General features: G+C 51.7%; 6 protein-coding genes across 6 annotated transcripts; 2 read left to right on the forward strand and 4 right to left on the reverse strand.

Moving 5' to 3' along the window:
• Positions 1-9: 9 nt before the first annotated feature.
• On the reverse strand, positions 10-1287 carry ALT_2794 (indoleamine 2,3-dioxygenase; the record flags this gene model as incomplete). The annotated part of the gene is made up of 2 exons (XM_033559207.2): positions 10-942; positions 994-1287. The coding sequence occupies 2 exons, from the start codon at positions 1285-1287 to the stop codon at positions 10-12; spliced, it is 1227 nt and encodes a 408-aa protein (XP_033415098.1).
• Positions 1288-1963: 676 nt separating this feature from the next.
• ALT_2795 (uncharacterized protein) lies at positions 1964-4435 on the reverse strand (the record flags this gene model as incomplete). The annotated part of the gene is made up of 2 exons (XM_033559206.2): positions 1964-2988; positions 3214-4435. The coding sequence occupies 2 exons, from the start codon at positions 4433-4435 to the stop codon at positions 1964-1966; spliced, it is 2247 nt and encodes a 748-aa protein (XP_033415097.2).
• Positions 4436-4755: 320 nt separating this feature from the next.
• Positions 4756-8322, reverse strand: pmcC (putative calcium transporting ATPase (Pmc1); the record flags this gene model as incomplete). Its single annotated transcript, XM_033559204.2, has 7 exons — positions 4756-5398; positions 5461-5600; positions 5649-6049; positions 6105-6989; positions 7040-7182; positions 7236-7639; positions 7693-8322. 7 exons carry the CDS (start codon positions 8320-8322, stop codon positions 4756-4758), a joined length of 3246 nt encoding a protein of 1081 aa, XP_033415095.2.
• Positions 8323-9423: 1101 nt separating this feature from the next.
• On the forward strand, positions 9424-11094 carry ALT_2797 (class I SAM-dependent methyltransferase; the record flags this gene model as incomplete). The annotated part of the gene is made up of 1 exon (XM_033559203.2): positions 9424-11094. One exon carries the CDS (start codon positions 9424-9426, stop codon positions 11092-11094), a length of 1671 nt encoding a protein of 556 aa, XP_033415094.2.
• Positions 11095-11584: 490 nt separating this feature from the next.
• ALT_2798 (cytidine deaminase family protein) lies at positions 11585-11971 on the forward strand (the record flags this gene model as incomplete). Its single annotated transcript, XM_033559202.2, has 1 exon — positions 11585-11971. The coding sequence occupies one exon, from the start codon at positions 11585-11587 to the stop codon at positions 11969-11971; it is 387 nt and encodes a 128-aa protein (XP_033415093.1).
• A 280-nt stretch (positions 11972-12251) lies between these two features.
• ALT_2799 (FAD-dependent oxidoreductase) lies at positions 12252-13475 on the reverse strand (the record flags this gene model as incomplete). Its single annotated transcript, XM_033559201.2, has 1 exon — positions 12252-13475. The coding sequence occupies one exon, from the start codon at positions 13473-13475 to the stop codon at positions 12252-12254; it is 1224 nt and encodes a 407-aa protein (XP_033415092.2).
• Between the last annotated feature and the right edge of the window lie 2774 nt (positions 13476-16249).

Below are 16249 nucleotides of genomic sequence, written 5' to 3' on the forward strand. Positions count from 1 at the left end.
ATCAGCACACTAACAGTTTGTACAAACCCCGGAAGATATCCTCTCAACGGTCCTGTCCCTTGCGTCTTTCAATAAGGGTATAAAGTCGGTTCCGCCAGTCCCTCTTAAGACCTCTACTCCATCTTTGCCGTTCTCCTTCAGGGCAGGGGCAATGATATACCGTGCAGCCATGACCAAATGCTTCTGACGAATCTGCCCCAGAGCGGTGACAGCGCGATTATACGCAGCTCGAATATCCGAGCCGGCCGGGTGACCCAGAGCAAAGGGGCGGATATTCGCGACGCGGGACATTAGTTGGAGAAAGTCTCGATGCGGTCCTGGCATATAGCCACGCATTTGGCGATGAAAGGAGCCAGCAGACGTGGATGCTTTATTTCCACCCTCGTTCCAGTGGTCGATACCGAGCACCATATCCAAGAGCTGGATGAGAGAGCTCTGCGCATTGCTTCCCCCGGCGTAGCTGCGCAGGTCACCAGGCCTGTCGATATCCTCGTACCATACTCCCCCCATGCTCTTGCTGCCAGTGAGAAACCGGCGCACACGATAGTAGAACACCGACGGCGCGCACTTCTCGTACATCCTGCCAAGGGTGGCGTCTATCTGCGCAAGGCAACCGGCGAGCTCGTTTAGGAACTCGGTGACTTGCTCACGGCGTCCGTTCCGAGCAGCGTCAATGGCGTCCAGCATCTTGGGTATCATACGGCCTCCAATGACCTCGATCGACGCCGAGACACAGAAGAACCATTCCTCGTCCTTGGTCCCAGTGAAGGAATTGATGATGGTCAGATTCTCCGGATTGGTGTATACATCTGCGTCCGGATAGTCCAGACCCGGCACGGGGCGTACATTCCATAAACAAAAGCTAGCGTAAGAGGCGCAGGGCTCGACCCCAAGGTGTGCAGACACCTCTAGAAGGGGAAGAGTGAGAGATCTCGGAAGCTTCTGCACTGCTGTCAGCTATTGGGATATGATATTTAGACAGATCAGGCCCACCTTGCTTGGTTGATAGCCGACCCAAATGTAAATCTGCGACATTATGGACAGGACTACATACGCCCTGCGCCACTCGGGCTCTGTGGCCAAAGCCTCCGTGGATAGCACTGGCATATTATCCATCTGCTGCCGAATACTTTCATATTTGCAAGGCGAAGCAAACTCGTCCAGGGTGTCCTCCCAGATCTGGTAGCAAGAGTGAGGTAGACGGGACAAAGGAGGTTGCGCTGGGAGAAATCCAAACAGTTCTGAAATCTGATACTTTTGCAGATTGATCTCTGCGAGTTCCAACATTTTGCAATTCCAACGTGAAGTGATGCTGTTAGATAGCTACCCGAGAGTAGGTACTGATGACCAGTGCATAGGGGCCTTTCATTTAAAAAAATGGATGCATCACGACCTAATAGTCTGAATCCCTTGCAGATGAGGTCACGCTGCCGCTTCAGCTCAGCCATGCAACGATTATTGAGGACGATCTTTTGGCCTCCCTGAAAAGTAAACATGCTGCATTCCTAAGGCAGTGCGGTCAGTAATACAGGTCATCTGCCTTCTCCATTTAGGGAATCAGAGGGTATGCTTCTGCGCTTCTGCACTTGTCGATCCATGATCTGCTACTCAGCCCGTACAAGTCGAAGAATAGCGGTATAGTCTATCATCTAATCTATAGTCATCTGACTGAGCCCTACAGGTAGAGATTTCTGTCTTTCCCTACGTAAAGGATTCAATAGATGATTCCTTATTCACTCTACTCCCAGTGTTACCGATCGATCTATAAGAGTATGTTGACTGTCACAAGTTGCAGTAAAGATTGAGAGCAGGCTAAATACTCCAGTTGTACTACCAGATAGCATATGAAATGCGTCAGCGACATACAGATAGTAAGTTCGTTGTAGAAATAAAGCACATTCATAGCCTTCCACTCTTCCACCACACCCCTGCTGAATAGTCTTCCTGACATTCATCGACGTCCTCAACCAAACACCAACGCCCGAATCTCTATGCTTTCCCGGGGCTTTGCCCCCGGAGGCGACCGGGGGTCTATGAATGCTGAATGAGGGACCTGAACTGCGGGTACCTCCTCGAGAGAATCACTGCATTTCAACAGGAGACACTCATCATTGCCCATCCCAGACCAGTACAACCACCTCTGCTTGGCATTATACTTGACCCCAACGCTCTCGCTGATCTCATCGGGAAACCGCAGTTCAATGGGGATTAGGTCGGCCGGTTCCACCGAGCTCCCGCTGGCAAAGGCAAGCGGGCAGGACTCGACGGTTCCGTTGATCGGCTTCCACACGTTTATGATGCGGTATCGGCTTCGGAGCAGCGATTCGACCTCCTCCGAATCCGTGATGTGCCGGCGGATAGTGGCCACCGTGGCGCGCGGTGTCTGGTCCGCGTGCACGGTGAGGAGTGGTCTACAGTTGATAGGGTTTTCTGCTCGGTCCATGCGCACGACGTGGTGGAAGATAACCACTTTCCGGGCTTTGGTAACGCGCTCGAGAAGGAGTTGTTCGGCTGCTGGGTAGTAGATCTCTTTGATCTGGTCGTCGGAGAGGAAGGTCTCGTAGGGAATGTCCGATAGGGACTGGATGCCTTGGAGGCACTGGAAGGCGTCCTGGTCGAGGCTGTAGTTGGCTTCCTGGCCGCGGATATCGCTCAGGCCGACGTGCACTGTTGGCTGGGTGTAGTTCGAGGCTGGCTGGCCGGGGGGCGGCTCTTGGGCATATTGGAATGGAGGTGCCCCGTCCGCTGGGGGTTCGAAGAAATTCAAAGCCACTTCCACGGGGCCGCGTGGAATGTGTTCTGCTCGCAGCCCAGCTGTTGCTGTGACAGTCCGAGTTGTCATTGAGGGTGCTGGAACGGCCGCCTTTACGCTATGTGTGCCTTGGATGGACTTGATCTCTCGAGAGAAATACACCGCGTTTGTACGGTTATTTCTTCTACGGCCCTTTTGGCTGCTGGTTGCTCCTAGCAGCTCAAGACTCTTCACCGCTACATAGTCCCATGTCCATGGCATGCATGATGCACAGAAGAGCATCGCCTATTGTATTGCAAATGCATGGCCGCCTTACTGACATGCATGATACATCACTCGGTGTAGCAATAACATGGAAAGGTATACATGATCTACACAGTGTCAACCCTTGCAGCGTGCAGATTCCTATGCATTTTGTGTTTGATCATTCGACTGGCGCTATTCACCAGCGGATAAGGTACCTTGAACCCAGTCGTTGACCATCCCCCGGTAATCCGGCTTGAACACCCAGTCCAAGTCTAGATACTCTGTTATTTTCGTCAGAACAGGCTTATCCTCCGAACCGTCTGCTACACTCGTCATGCGGCGTCGATTCATCTCGTCTGCAAATTTCAACAGCCGGTCAATCCGCTCCTGCCGTCCCTCCTTCCACCGACGCAGGGCGTGTCCCGTTGAGCCCGGCATGCACTGACCCCGAAGCAGCGCATAGGTATAACTATCCTCCAAGACCTGATTAGCACCTTGTCCTGAAGACGGTGGAATCGCATGTGCGGCATCTCCCATGATCGCGACGCGGCCAGAATCAGAAACCCACCTGTCCAGCCGCGGGACCACGTAGAAGGGCCAGACATTGATCTTATCCCGCTGGATATTCGCCACACTCGAGCGGATTATCGGCGGGAAGTGCTCAGCCCCTTGACTCAGGAAATCAATACACCAGTCCTCATTGGCCGCCAGCGCCTCCCACCCCTCCCGATTCAGCTCCGGCCACCGCCGCTGCCGCCCCAGCATCAGTTCCGACCCGTCAGACAGCTGCGGCGCGATGATATATCCGCCATGGGCCTGGCTCATGATCGTCACAGGCAGCCCGTACCCCTCCGGGACGCCCACACAGCTGGTCGGGACGGCCGCCGCGACAGCCACGATGCCGATGAACTGTGGTTTCAGCTCTGGGTAGAGGTAGGCGCGCACACGGGAGTAAATCCCATCGCAGCCCACCAGCGAGCCTGCGCGGCCTATACTCCCATCCGCCCACTCCCAGCTCACATCGTGGTCGGACTCGGAGCGGATATGCGCAAACTTCTTCCCGTAGTGCACGGGGATACCACGTTTGGCCAACGCGGCCAGGAGCTCATTGATGAGTGCGTAGCGGTATATCCGTAGGCCCTTGTAGCCGTATCTGGCCTGGTTGCCGATCTCGTACGAGTCGACTAACTGGTTGTCCTCCGTTCGGAAGAGCACGGTCTCGCTTTCGTGGCCGAGGGGTCTGATGCGGTTGTAGATGTGTAGCTCGTCTAGGATTCGTAGGGCGTTGGGTGAGAGGATGACGGCGCCGCCGATGTCTTCTGGTACGGACCGCCCTTCGTAAACGACACATGGAATTGATTGTTGGTGCAGGGCCAAGGCGAGCGTGAGACCGCAGAGTCCCGCGCCGATTATGGCGACTTGCTCGGTGACCGTCATGGCGGCTTATCGTTTGTGGACAGACGAAAGTTGGCAGGGTCTATGCGTTGACCTTTAATACCTCTCCTGGATATCGAACTATGATTTGCAGTTAGTGATCATCCGTGCAGTTGCTGGCCTACAACACCGCTATTTTCCTTGCATAATAGACCGCCTGACCGGGTGGCATACAGTCACTATGCCTATATTAGCTCCCTGCAGACGGCTTCAGGCCACCATTTTCAATTTAGGGTTTCTCGCATTGATACGGTCGATGAAGTCTACTTCTCTTTACAGAAAGGCATTAGTACCATTGGCATAGGACAAGTAATCACACATCATTACACGCGAGTCACCCGCTGGGAGACGTTCCATTCTTCATCATCCCGAACGTAGGCTCTTCGAAAGAAGCCGTTGAAGGTTCGGACCAGAGCCCGGCACATCTGTCTAAGTGGAGCAAGCACAACCCCCACCCCAATACTAACCAGCGACATAAGCCTGGCAACATGCCGATCCGGGACGAGCTTCAGCACTGCGGCCCAGGGAATACAGAAGGCAGCGCATCCAATACAAATAGCCCATTGGGGTCCATCCAGCCTGGTGACGCCGAACGCTGCCCCACCGACAAAGATTATGAGCACTTGCCCACCTACCATCAAGGCGTTGATTACCATGAACCATCTATTTCTCAGGATCCCCTCGAAGATATTGAACTTGTTGTCCAGTCGACGGCAGTTCAGCTCGTTGAAAATCTGCATCCAGACGAAGGTGTTGAAGATGACTGTGTCGAGTTCGACCTGCTGCCGGTGGATCTCGGTATTATACTTGAGGATCCTGTTGCCTGCAAAGTACAGCGTGAAACAGAGGGCGAGCTTGTAGATCGACTGCCCCAGCATCAGCTTCCACATAGTCACGGTGAACAAAGGTGCGCTTCGTGGCCTTGGGGGTCGCTGTAGGATATCCTCGGTGGGCGGGTCGGTTGCTCTGGTACCAGGCAGGACGTCAGTACTTTATCACCATGGTGGCTTACAATCAGGGAGTCGTACAGGGCAAGAGCGGCAAAGGTGTCCATTATTAGATTCAGCCATAGCAACTGGACTGCCTTGAAGACGCTTTCGTTGGAGCTGCTGTAGATGGCTGTTACGACAGTCAGACAGACGGCGGTGATGTTGACTGTGATTTGAAACTGTCTTTGTCAACCACATGAATTGCTAGGGAAGTAGATGCAGCACACCTGCAGAAACTTGGCCACGGCATCATTGACACACCGGCCCCAGGCAATGGCCGTGACGATCGATCGAAAGTTGTCGTCGAGTAGAATGATAGAACTTGCTTCACGCGCGACTTCAGTCCCACTCAGGCCCATCGAGAACCCTACATCGGCGGCCTTGAGTGCCGGCCCGTCGTTGGTCCCATCGCCTGTCACGGCCACCGTCGCACCAAGCCGTTTGAGATGCTCAACGAGGAGCTGTTTATCACTGGGTGAAGAGCGAGCCAGGACTTGGAGTCGTGGAATAGTCGTATTCAGCTGCCCCTCGGTCAACATCCTGAGGTCGGGTCCTTCCATTGCGATGCCGTCGTCCGTCTTGATCCCGCAGGAGATGGCGATGGATAGCGCCGTGTGGATGTTGTCACCTGTGGCGAAAGTTACTACTTTCAGGTTTCTGACTTTGGATCTGTGATGTCTCACCGGTAACCATCTTGACCTGGACGCCCGCCGCATGGCACTTCCGAATGGCTTCGGGGACTTCGGGCCTAAGCGGATCGTGGATGCCAAACGCCCCGATCCAGGTCAGGTTATTGAACAAGGCATCGAAATCAAGTGAACCCTTCTCGTTGTCTCCAGCCTGTCCAAAATTCCACCCTGGAAGCTCGCGATATGCAATTGCGATCGTCCGCAATGAGGCTCGGGCAAAGGTATTGATCTGGTCATGTATTGTCCGCCTGTCCTCGCGCGATATCTGTGCTCTGGCTAATGATGTTTCGTCCGATAATCCTGGAATTGCCGATTCAGTGCAGGCACCGAGGACGACCTCTGCGGCTCCCTTGACCAGCAATCGGTGCCCTGTTCCCAAACGATACACGACCGCCATCGCCTTCCGAGCCGAGTCAAATGGATAGACCTGTTCGACCTTGGTTCTTTCTCGCTCCGTAGACACATCGCGCACATCAAGAGCTGTCTGTGCAAATCGAAGGAGCGCAATTTCGGTGTTATTCCCGACCAAGACCCTTTCGTTCTCGCGCTGCTCCTCGAACGCTGTCGAGTTGACTACGAGGCTCTTGACTAGCAGAGCCTTCAAGGCTCCCGGGTACCTCTGCGTCACACCCGAGATGGCGTCGTGCTGCGGCCGAGATGCATTCTCCAGGGGCAGCTGGCCGAATGATTCACTGGTACTCAAGAAGCCCGCCACCACCGTCATCCTGTTCTGCGTCAGAGTCCCTGTTTTATCCGAGCAGATCACGGTCGCGTTTCCCATCGTTTCGCAGGCACGGAGCTGCCGCACCAGATTGTTTTCCTTGAGCATACGGGCTGTCGCAAAAGCTAAGGCCAGGGTCACAGCCAGGGGTAGTCCTTCTGTGAGGCATCAACAAGCGTATCGAGAAGTGATGGGAAGCGGTGCATACCGGGAATTGCAACCACGATCACTGTTACTGTTACTATGAGAATATCCATAAACTCTTGTCCCTTTACAGTGGACGGCGCATCGTTATCTGGAAGTCGAGCCAAGAAGCGGAAGAGGAGCACAAAGAAGAGAAGAAGAGCTGCCCTGGCACTGGCTGTCAGGCACTATCCTGCACGACTTTGTCTAGAGATACCCACCCCAGTCCAAACCAACCTATCCAGTTGGCTAGCTTCCCCAATTTCACCTGTAGTGGTGTTGGAGCACTCTCTGTTCCTAGAGACACCATTATCCGGCCATACGTCGAGTGCGGGCCCACGCTGGTTACCAGATATGTGCCCATTCCTTCGAGGACTTTGCTTCCCGATATAATGAACGGGTCCTGGCCATCAGTAGCTGTGCCAGCACTGACCTTTTCAATCTGATCCGACTCCCCTGTCGCCATGGACTCGTCGCATTTCAGCCCATGGTTCGTTATCACAACCCCGTCAGCAGGGGCACAATCCCCCGGCCCAATATCGACGACCTCGCCGACGACCAGGTCATTGATATGCAGCATCATCGGCCTTCCCGAGCGGATGACTCTCACCTGACGATCGACCTTCTGCACCAGGTCAGTACATCTTTTTTCTCGCTCAGAACAGAACCTCAACCAACCAGTCTATTAAGCCTCGCAAACTGCCTCTCCTTCTGCCAGTCGTTCCCTGCAGTGGCAGCAACAACAATCAGAATAGCGACGCAGACCGCCACGCCCTCGATCCAATCCACCTGCGACTGCCCGCTAACAGCTTCATATATCCCAAGCGCCAGCGAGACGACCGCCGCGATGGTCAGAAGTATGATAATCTTATCGTTATATGCGTCCCAGAGAAGCCTTCCAAAGCCCTTCCTCTTTGCCTCGGGCAGCACGTTCCGCCCAAACACTCGGGTTCGATCGAAGAATGGCGTTGAGGTTTCCTGGTCTGGACGGGACCGGGTTGAGTTCGCCAGCAGCAGCCGATTGCTCTCTGTCTTGCATAGCGCTGCCTGTCTCGCCTCTTCTAGTGTGACGGCGCCGGGAAGGTTCCTCTCGCTGGCTAACAGGCCAGCGCTGAGGTCTGTGCGCAGGCCATACTCCAGGCCGTGAAGTCCACCGAGAGCGTAAAGTGCAGGGATAGATTTGGGGTTGAAGAGCTGATCTAGTTGGTCTGGCGAGAAGGCAAAACAATTGTCTCTTGCGGTTTGAGCGGCTGAGGCTACTGCTTCGGATAGGTCGTCTCGAACGGAGGACGGAGGCCTGAATCTCATTTTTGTGTTCATAAGCTGGGGACATCACTGTTTTCCTCAGAGCGTCTTGGAAGTATACTGTCTATATACATTACTTTCGCCTTGACCCATAAAGCGTGGCTGTGTCGGACCCTTTGCTGCTACCCACGGGTACTCGCATTGGCACCCGGACATTGAATAACTTTATCTTGAGAAGCAAAATCCGTCTATCTAATCGATCAACCTGAACACGCGGATCAACCAAAACTCTAGACACTTGGCCGCCGCACTGCCTCTCTTGGCCGCATCATCTATAATCATCATAGTCGACATGGTAATCAGCACAGATCATGGAAGGCAGGGCACCTGGATCAAGCTCGAGCAATTTTACAGAAATGCGAGATAGGTTTTGCTATAGCCGTTTATTCCCACCTATTTTTTTTCACATGAATCATGTTGAAGCTTCTTCCTAGACATAACAGCTTCTCCATAGTGCAGCCCAGCAGCTTTCCTAATTTGGAGCCTGCATCACGAATGAACTATGTGAACGGCAGACAACCCAGCACGCCCGTTACATACTCTATCTTCAGTATCTCTACAAATATGGCGGCTTTATGATTATCGATGGCGGTGAACTTAAGTTGGCAGCGTCTATGCGTTGACTCCCAATACCCTTTCTGAGCTCGAAGTTTAACTTGCAGTGGGCAATCTCCGTGCAGCCGCTGCTCGACAACACCGCTACTTTCCTTGCATATTTGACCGTCTGAACAATACAAATCGATCATCTGCCGTATTGGGATTGCCATAAAGTTATAGATCCAGAATTGCCAGAGCAGTCAGTCGCTGGCCGAGTGCAGGTCGTCTATTTGTCAACGTGCAGCAAGACTAACCTGAGGTCAGCCCAGCAACCATGATTGGCCATATAGCACTTGCAACAACGAACTCCGATTGTCGCTCTAGGCCCAAAGGAGCTGAATATTGGCACAGGTTTGCTCCTTGCACCCTTGAACGAGCTTGGGCATGGATACATAAGTCCTGTGACTCTTGTCACTCGTGCGCGAGTGGCAGGTCTCGAAACGCTCAGCAATTGGCATCTATACTCTGTCATTTCTTCAACGTTGCTCCCAAAGATACAATACCACCATGAGAATCTGCGTTTTGCAGTCATCCTACAAACGATCGGATCCCGCACTACAGGATGCAGACGACAAGCCAGGCCAGCCGGGGCTCTTCACAACCGAACATACCTTCGAGTACCGCTTCATCCACAAAGCCACTGCCAAAGCAGAAATCGACGCTCTAGCAGCCGAGGACTTCGACTTTTACTTCAACTTTATGCGGGGGGCGGTGGACGACCCCGTCGCGGGCGTCCTGGAAAGCCGGTACTTTGAGTCGCTGAGCCTTCCTTCCTGTGGTATACGCAGCTTGCAATGCTCGATGACCAAGAACGACTTCTACAAGAATGCCAGACGCCGGGGTGCGCCGCCGGTGCTGGGGGCCGACCGTTTCCCTTTGATTGTCAAACCGGCGAATGGACGTGCCAGTCAACTGATTGACCACCAGTTCGTCTGTCTCAACCAGAAAGAGCTGGAGGGCGCTCTCCGCCGCATCAACACGGCATTGTATGATGCTCGCATGAAACGGGCGGAGGCAATGGGTATTGAAGATACGAAGGCCTATGCTGAATCGTACAACCCAGTCGGGCGCGGTAGTGGTGATGTTGTCGTTCAAGAGTACATCGACGGGGAGGACTATACCTGTACTGTCATTCAAATGGGCGACGCTTGTCTTGCCTTGACTCCATCCAAGGTGGTCACAAAGGACGAGACTCGCATCGAGCTGTTACGCAAGAAAGAGAATCTGGTTTTGTTTGAACGTCTTCAAACCGTCGCAATTGACGCTTTCATGGCTAGTGGATGTCAAGGCAGCAACATGGGCTGCGCCGTTACTCTTCGTGTCCGGCCGAATGGCGACGTCTTCGCTATTGAGATCGACCCCCAGCCTGCGGCTTTCATACCTGAAAGGCCATGCCGGGATCTACCCATCGTACACAGTCTCCCCGGAGGATACCCGGCGGTCATCAATATTTTCATCGCGAATCACCTGCTTCAAAACCCAGCGCAACGGCATGCCAAGGAGAAAATTGCTGCCTCCTATGATGACTTCGCTTCGAAATACGATGCAGTCCAATCCAACGGCAGCACCATTGCCGCGACTATTAGAAACTTGACAGAGACGTATGACTTTGGCGGAACAGTCTTTGATCTCGCCTGCGGCACGGGTCTTTTTGGACGTGTATTGACAGAAACCAACCCCTCGAAAGGTAGTTGGTTGCTGGGCTTTGACATATCCGCCCAGATGGGGGATATCTGCCGGAGCAGCGGTGTGTATGAAGCCGTTCATATCGAGTCGATGGAGCAAGCTCTGCTCAACCGGGACCGCTTTGCCGAGGGCGTCGACCATATAGTCTGCTTCACAGCGATCCACTTCCTGCGCCCTGAGATATTCGCATTTGTTCTGGTCCTTTGCTTCACCCTGGCCAGGAAGTCCATAACCATCGGCGTCGATGAAATCCCTGACGTTTACAATCAAAAGCTCGAGCAAATGAACGCTGGGCACATACATGCATGGAACCACCTTGCCGGTATGCTGGCATTCGGAGAGCCACCCAATTGGCAATTGACGAAGAGTACGAGGCAGTATTCTCGGACATCGCTTGTTACAGGAGATGAGATTTATACTACATATTTCCGATTTGATCGAGTTGGAGAAAACCAAGATCTGATGTTCAAAGGGCCAGAGCTTCCCAATTAATCGTCGCGCAGTAATCTGATGATTACTAGGATGCAATTTCAGATACTATATGTACACGGAGATTCGATTGTATCATTTCAATTCGCCCTCGCTCATCCCTCTGCTCCGTGACTGGAAGATGCTAAAACAAAAATGCTGGCCTGAAAGCCCTCTGCAGGGAGTGCATATAGTCGTAGTGACCGTGTCACTGCATATATTACCTATTGCCACTACTCACAATCAATCCTATAGTAGGATATTAAAATAATTTTATATACTAGGATAATCTTCCCTCTTTCTCGATTTAAATAAATATGATTCAACATCCTTACTATATGATATTTGGATATTTGCCATCTGACTATATCACAGTGGAGCGCCGTCTTTCCCAATCCGGAGCCCGCCACAACCACCACGACCTATAAGAAGCCCACGAATCCTCATCCTCAGTATCTCCATAACACTCCATTGCCTTTTGTATTTAAGCAATTACCACAACCAGCTACGAATCATGCCCCTCACACCCGAGGAAACCGCCCTCGTCGATGCCGCCACCTCAATTATAACCAGCATCCCCATCTCAGATACCTACAGCGTCGCCAGCGCCGCGCGATCTACCGACGGCCGCATCTTCACCGGCGTCAACGTCTTCCACTTCACCGGCGGTCCATGCGCCGAGCTCGTCGTTCTGGGGTCTGCTGCAGCGGCTGGAGCCACGCAGTTAACGCATATCGTTGCAGTCGCGAATGAGAACCGAGGCATCCTCAGCCCGTGTGGACGCTGCCGGCAGACGCTGATTGATTTGCAGCCGGGGATTAAGGTCATTGTGCTTGATCGGGGGGAGCCCAGGGGTGTGCGCGTGGAGGAGTTGTTGCCGTTTGCGTATTTTGCGGATTGACTGGTTGATATCAACAGGGCTCCTATGGGTCGTTGTGAGAGCTTCGACACACACTGTCTATTGTTCTAGCCAACCATTGATAGGGTTACTATGGATGCTATGGTTTGGCAGAATGTATCTACTCCACATGATGGCATAGTGCGAGCAAGACGCCTGTGTTCGCTTTCCATGGGTCGTGGAATATTTCTCTTATGAAGATGACCTATGAAGTCTATATAGCGCTATACCCTGCTCCTTGACAATAAGACTAAATACTCATATCGCTCAGTATGACAGTCCATCACTGTCCCTGTCCCATGCTCAAAAAGAACCCGGCCATACCATTCGCTCCATTCTCCCCAAACATCATCTGCCCATTGCCAACCGTCTCCTCCGCCTTTTCCTTTGCACGCGCCACCATATCTTCTTCAAACTGCCTCAGTAACGGATCCAGCACAGCCTGAAACTGGTCAACATCCCTCCCAGCGTCCCACGCCTCGACAATAACCTTCGCTAGTAACAGCGCATCACACATCGCAAGGTTGACCCCCTCCCCAGCCCACGGACACATCAGATGCGCCGCGTCCCCTACAATCGTCACGCCAGTTTTATGCTCCCACGTAGAGCCAATAGGCAGCATATACAGCGGTTTGACATCAACGACCCCACCAGGCCGCTCAACGCTCTCATCGCACGCAACACCAGCAGCAACCAACTCCTTCACAGAGTCTCCAAACCTCCCTAGGAGCGCATCGTCACTCAGCAGCTCCTCCTTCGTTACAGTAGCCACTCGCACCCCCTCACCTCCAAACATCTCATCCGCCGTGAGGAAGACATACACACGCGCTGAATCCCGCGGACCCCGATGCGTAATCACCCCATGCCGCAGCCCAAGCGACAAGAAACTCCCTCGCCCAATCAGCGCTGCGAGGTGCGGGTACCGCGTGCTGATATTCTCGACGGTCAGGGTGATACTTTGGGTTCCGGCGTACTGCGGTCTGATATCCGTTAGGAGAGCGCGGACCGCTGACCACGCGCCGTCTGCGCCGATGACGAGGTCGAATGTATGTTTTCCTTGAGGGCCAAAATCTAACTCTGTTTCTGTGCTGACGCCGGTAAGCCTTGCGGAGAGGAGCTTGTGGCCCCATTTGATGGAGTCTTCAGGTACTTTGCTGCTGAGAATAGCCAACAGTGCATGTCGGGCGATCTCCGGCCGGTCACTCGGTCGGTTATTGCTGTCATCCTCATCGCTGTAGAGAATGTTCCCGTCTTTATCAGCGACAATTTGCGTCTCGGCGCAGTCCCCCGTGTGCTTGAGGAAGTCGTCGTATAACCCGCATTCGCGGATGGCGGAGAGGCCGGAGCCTTCGTGGAGATCGAGCATGCCGGATGGTTTTGCTACTTCTTCGGCTGTGGGTTTCTGGCGTAGCTCGAAGATGGTGAATGGGATGGTGTGTTTGTGGAGAAGGGCGCCGAGAGTCAGGCCTGCGGGGCCGGCGCCGATGATGGCGATTCTGGGGGACATTATATATACTAATAAAAGGATTCGAATTTAGAGAGAGAAGAGAATGTTGTTGTTTTGTTCAGTGGTGAAGGTGAGCAGAAGACTGCCAAGCAGACGCTTTATATATCTTGACCAAATGTGTAGCTCGGGGTTTAGTATCTCCCGAGCGCGGTTTGCTAAGTCCCGAGTAAGGCCTCCCATCGACCATCTACTATTAGCAGCTTTTCAAGGCCTCCATGTTCTAATTTCTTATTGATAGTATTAATGACTATTATTAGCAGTTACTACACTGATTTGTGGTCTAGCTGAAGTAAGCGAATTGCCAGATCATTCCCGTTCTGATTGAATAGGACCAATTGGACAACATAGGAAATGTGAAGGAATGAAGACAGGACCGAGGATCTTTCTGTAATACTTAAGCAAAAGGGAGCGAGCATCTAACACTCTGTGGAGGGTTTGGTAAAGATAGGTGTTCTTATAAACTGATCGCAGCCCTTATCAACAAGGAAGAAATGCAAGGTCAAGTAACCACCTTTATAAAACATCCTAGTCTGCTCGACATTCTAAGCCATGCTAGGATCAGAGGGTATGTTAACGGGCATTGCTGGCAGAAAGGCTCATTACATATCAACACCCCTCTGGAGGAGACTGAGCTATCTCCCTTCCGAGCAGTCCCTTGACCGACTCACCACGTACTCAGTATACAACATTGAATGATGCTCTACTTGACGTCACCTTGACTTATTGACTGCTGTATTCCTTGGGCGAACTATAGTGAAGCTAATGTAGGTTAAGCAGTTGTAGCAAACACTAATATAGGGTCTGTTTATACATGGACTCATATAATTTTAACTAGATCACAGATACCCCGCCCTAAACATAGTATATATAGTGGGATATCATATGGTAGTACCTAGTATCGTTGTAACTTCTATATTGGTCTATATATGGACAGATTGGGATCACCAATAGTACTGCGTATTCGAATTATATATCCCAGAGTATGACATTTGATATCCGCACTATGTGACGAGTTGATATCTGAATACATGCTGTTGAATATCATGACGGTAGTCACAGTAGGTAATACATGCAGCAACAATAGAAAAAGAAGATGGTTCCTTTTGAACAGAGTCTAAACCACAGTATTAATGTTTGCTAGTTGCCATCTACCTGTTATAGTTCTCCGTAGTATTTGCCAAAACTGGGTAAGTGGAATAGTTTCTACCTGGAGCGCTAAATGGCCGATCGCCAACGGGAACCGCACACTTTATAGTAGAGGGCCAATGCTATGTCGACGCTTGGTTGTGGCTGAATATACGCTGCTAATACCTGTTAGGCCGCAGTGAAATTTTAAGCCCTCCATAATATGCCTAGTAATGGCCCGCCTTCTTGAGGGGGCACTATCTTTGACAAGGCCTTTCAAACAGGCATGTTGCGATACTGGCACAGTGCACAATGTGTGCCTTACAATGACCGAAGTAATTCTAGATGCGGAGCAACTGGTATAATATAAATCACACAAGCCTCGAGCGCGTCAAGTGTGGCGTTAGTTTCAATAATGAGAGCTAATTTTAGGGAAAAGAGGATCTCATAGCAGAGCTACAGCAGCCCTGGGACAGCTATAACAATCATAAATTAGAGAGCTTAAGCCTAAAGACAGACATCACACAGAGTCAGTATACTCTGCAACTGAATTAGATGAGCACTTCATTACCATTAATGACTATATCACACCGGAAGAACTAGACCCTAGTTATTCACAAAGTAACCCAGGATCCTCACCATCACAATTATCTGAGGATATTCTGAGAATTACTTAGTAAGACATTTTCTAGTGCGAAGAGGCGCGTCGCTCATTCTGCTTCGATCTACTCCAGAGAAATCCGCATAACAAATATATCCGCGAAACAAGCTTTATAGATTCTATCATGACGGTGGCCAATCATTCAATCCCGACTGGGAAGCTAGCATTAGGCTTGTACTGTACAGAGGTCACAGGTAGATTTATTGAACGTGGCTAAGTGGATCTTATGGTGTATTTGACTCAGGGCTCAACACAGATAGAGATGTCTAGCCTAACTTTGCAGCAACTTTCCCGGCCATTCGAATTGAAGGATATCTTTCTGGAGATAATCAAGGGCCCTCCATAGCGTATATTTCCCTCCTTTGCACTGACCACTCTCTAAATGCTGGGTAAGTCCACTAAGAGTGGTGAAGAATTTTGGCTTCACAGGATCCGATGCCTTATTCTTGTCACCTGGAAACGCTATAGGGCATCTGAAGGCCTTCTCAGCATGTGCTGCGGATGAAATGTGTGCAGTTAAAGCATTCAGATCCTTGAAAACCCTTTTATTGCCTGTTGCAAGACACAGAGGGCAGAACAGATTTGTCATGCATGCTGAGCTCTCAGCAGCACATGGGAATGATTGTCCCGCGAGCGACGATGTCATTGTTCCTAATGAAAACTCATTTCCTCCATCATCCTCATCATCCTCATCATCCCCACTCCATTCATCAGGTGTCAGAATGGCCAAATCTGAGACGCTAGATATTGATGGACTTCCAGTCATGCTGCTGAACATTGTGTCCAATGAGATGATGTTGGTGGTGAGAATGCGGTCCTTGTCGTACCGATGCAATATTAAGTTCACCTTATGTCGAGTCCAGCCAGAGGAACAACTCCCGCTCTCTAAGTGGTGAAAGAGTGCGGAGGGCGAATTAAATGTGAGTCGGCATGCATTGCCCAGACAGCGTAGATTAGCCAGAGGTTTGTGAACAGTAGACTCTTGATG

The sequence above is a fragment of the Aspergillus lentulus genome, assembly GCF_001445615.1.
Source record: "Aspergillus lentulus DNA, contig: Alt05, strain: IFM 54703, whole genome shotgun sequence".
NCBI lineage: Eukaryota > Fungi > Ascomycota > Eurotiomycetes > Eurotiales > Aspergillaceae > Aspergillus > Aspergillus lentulus.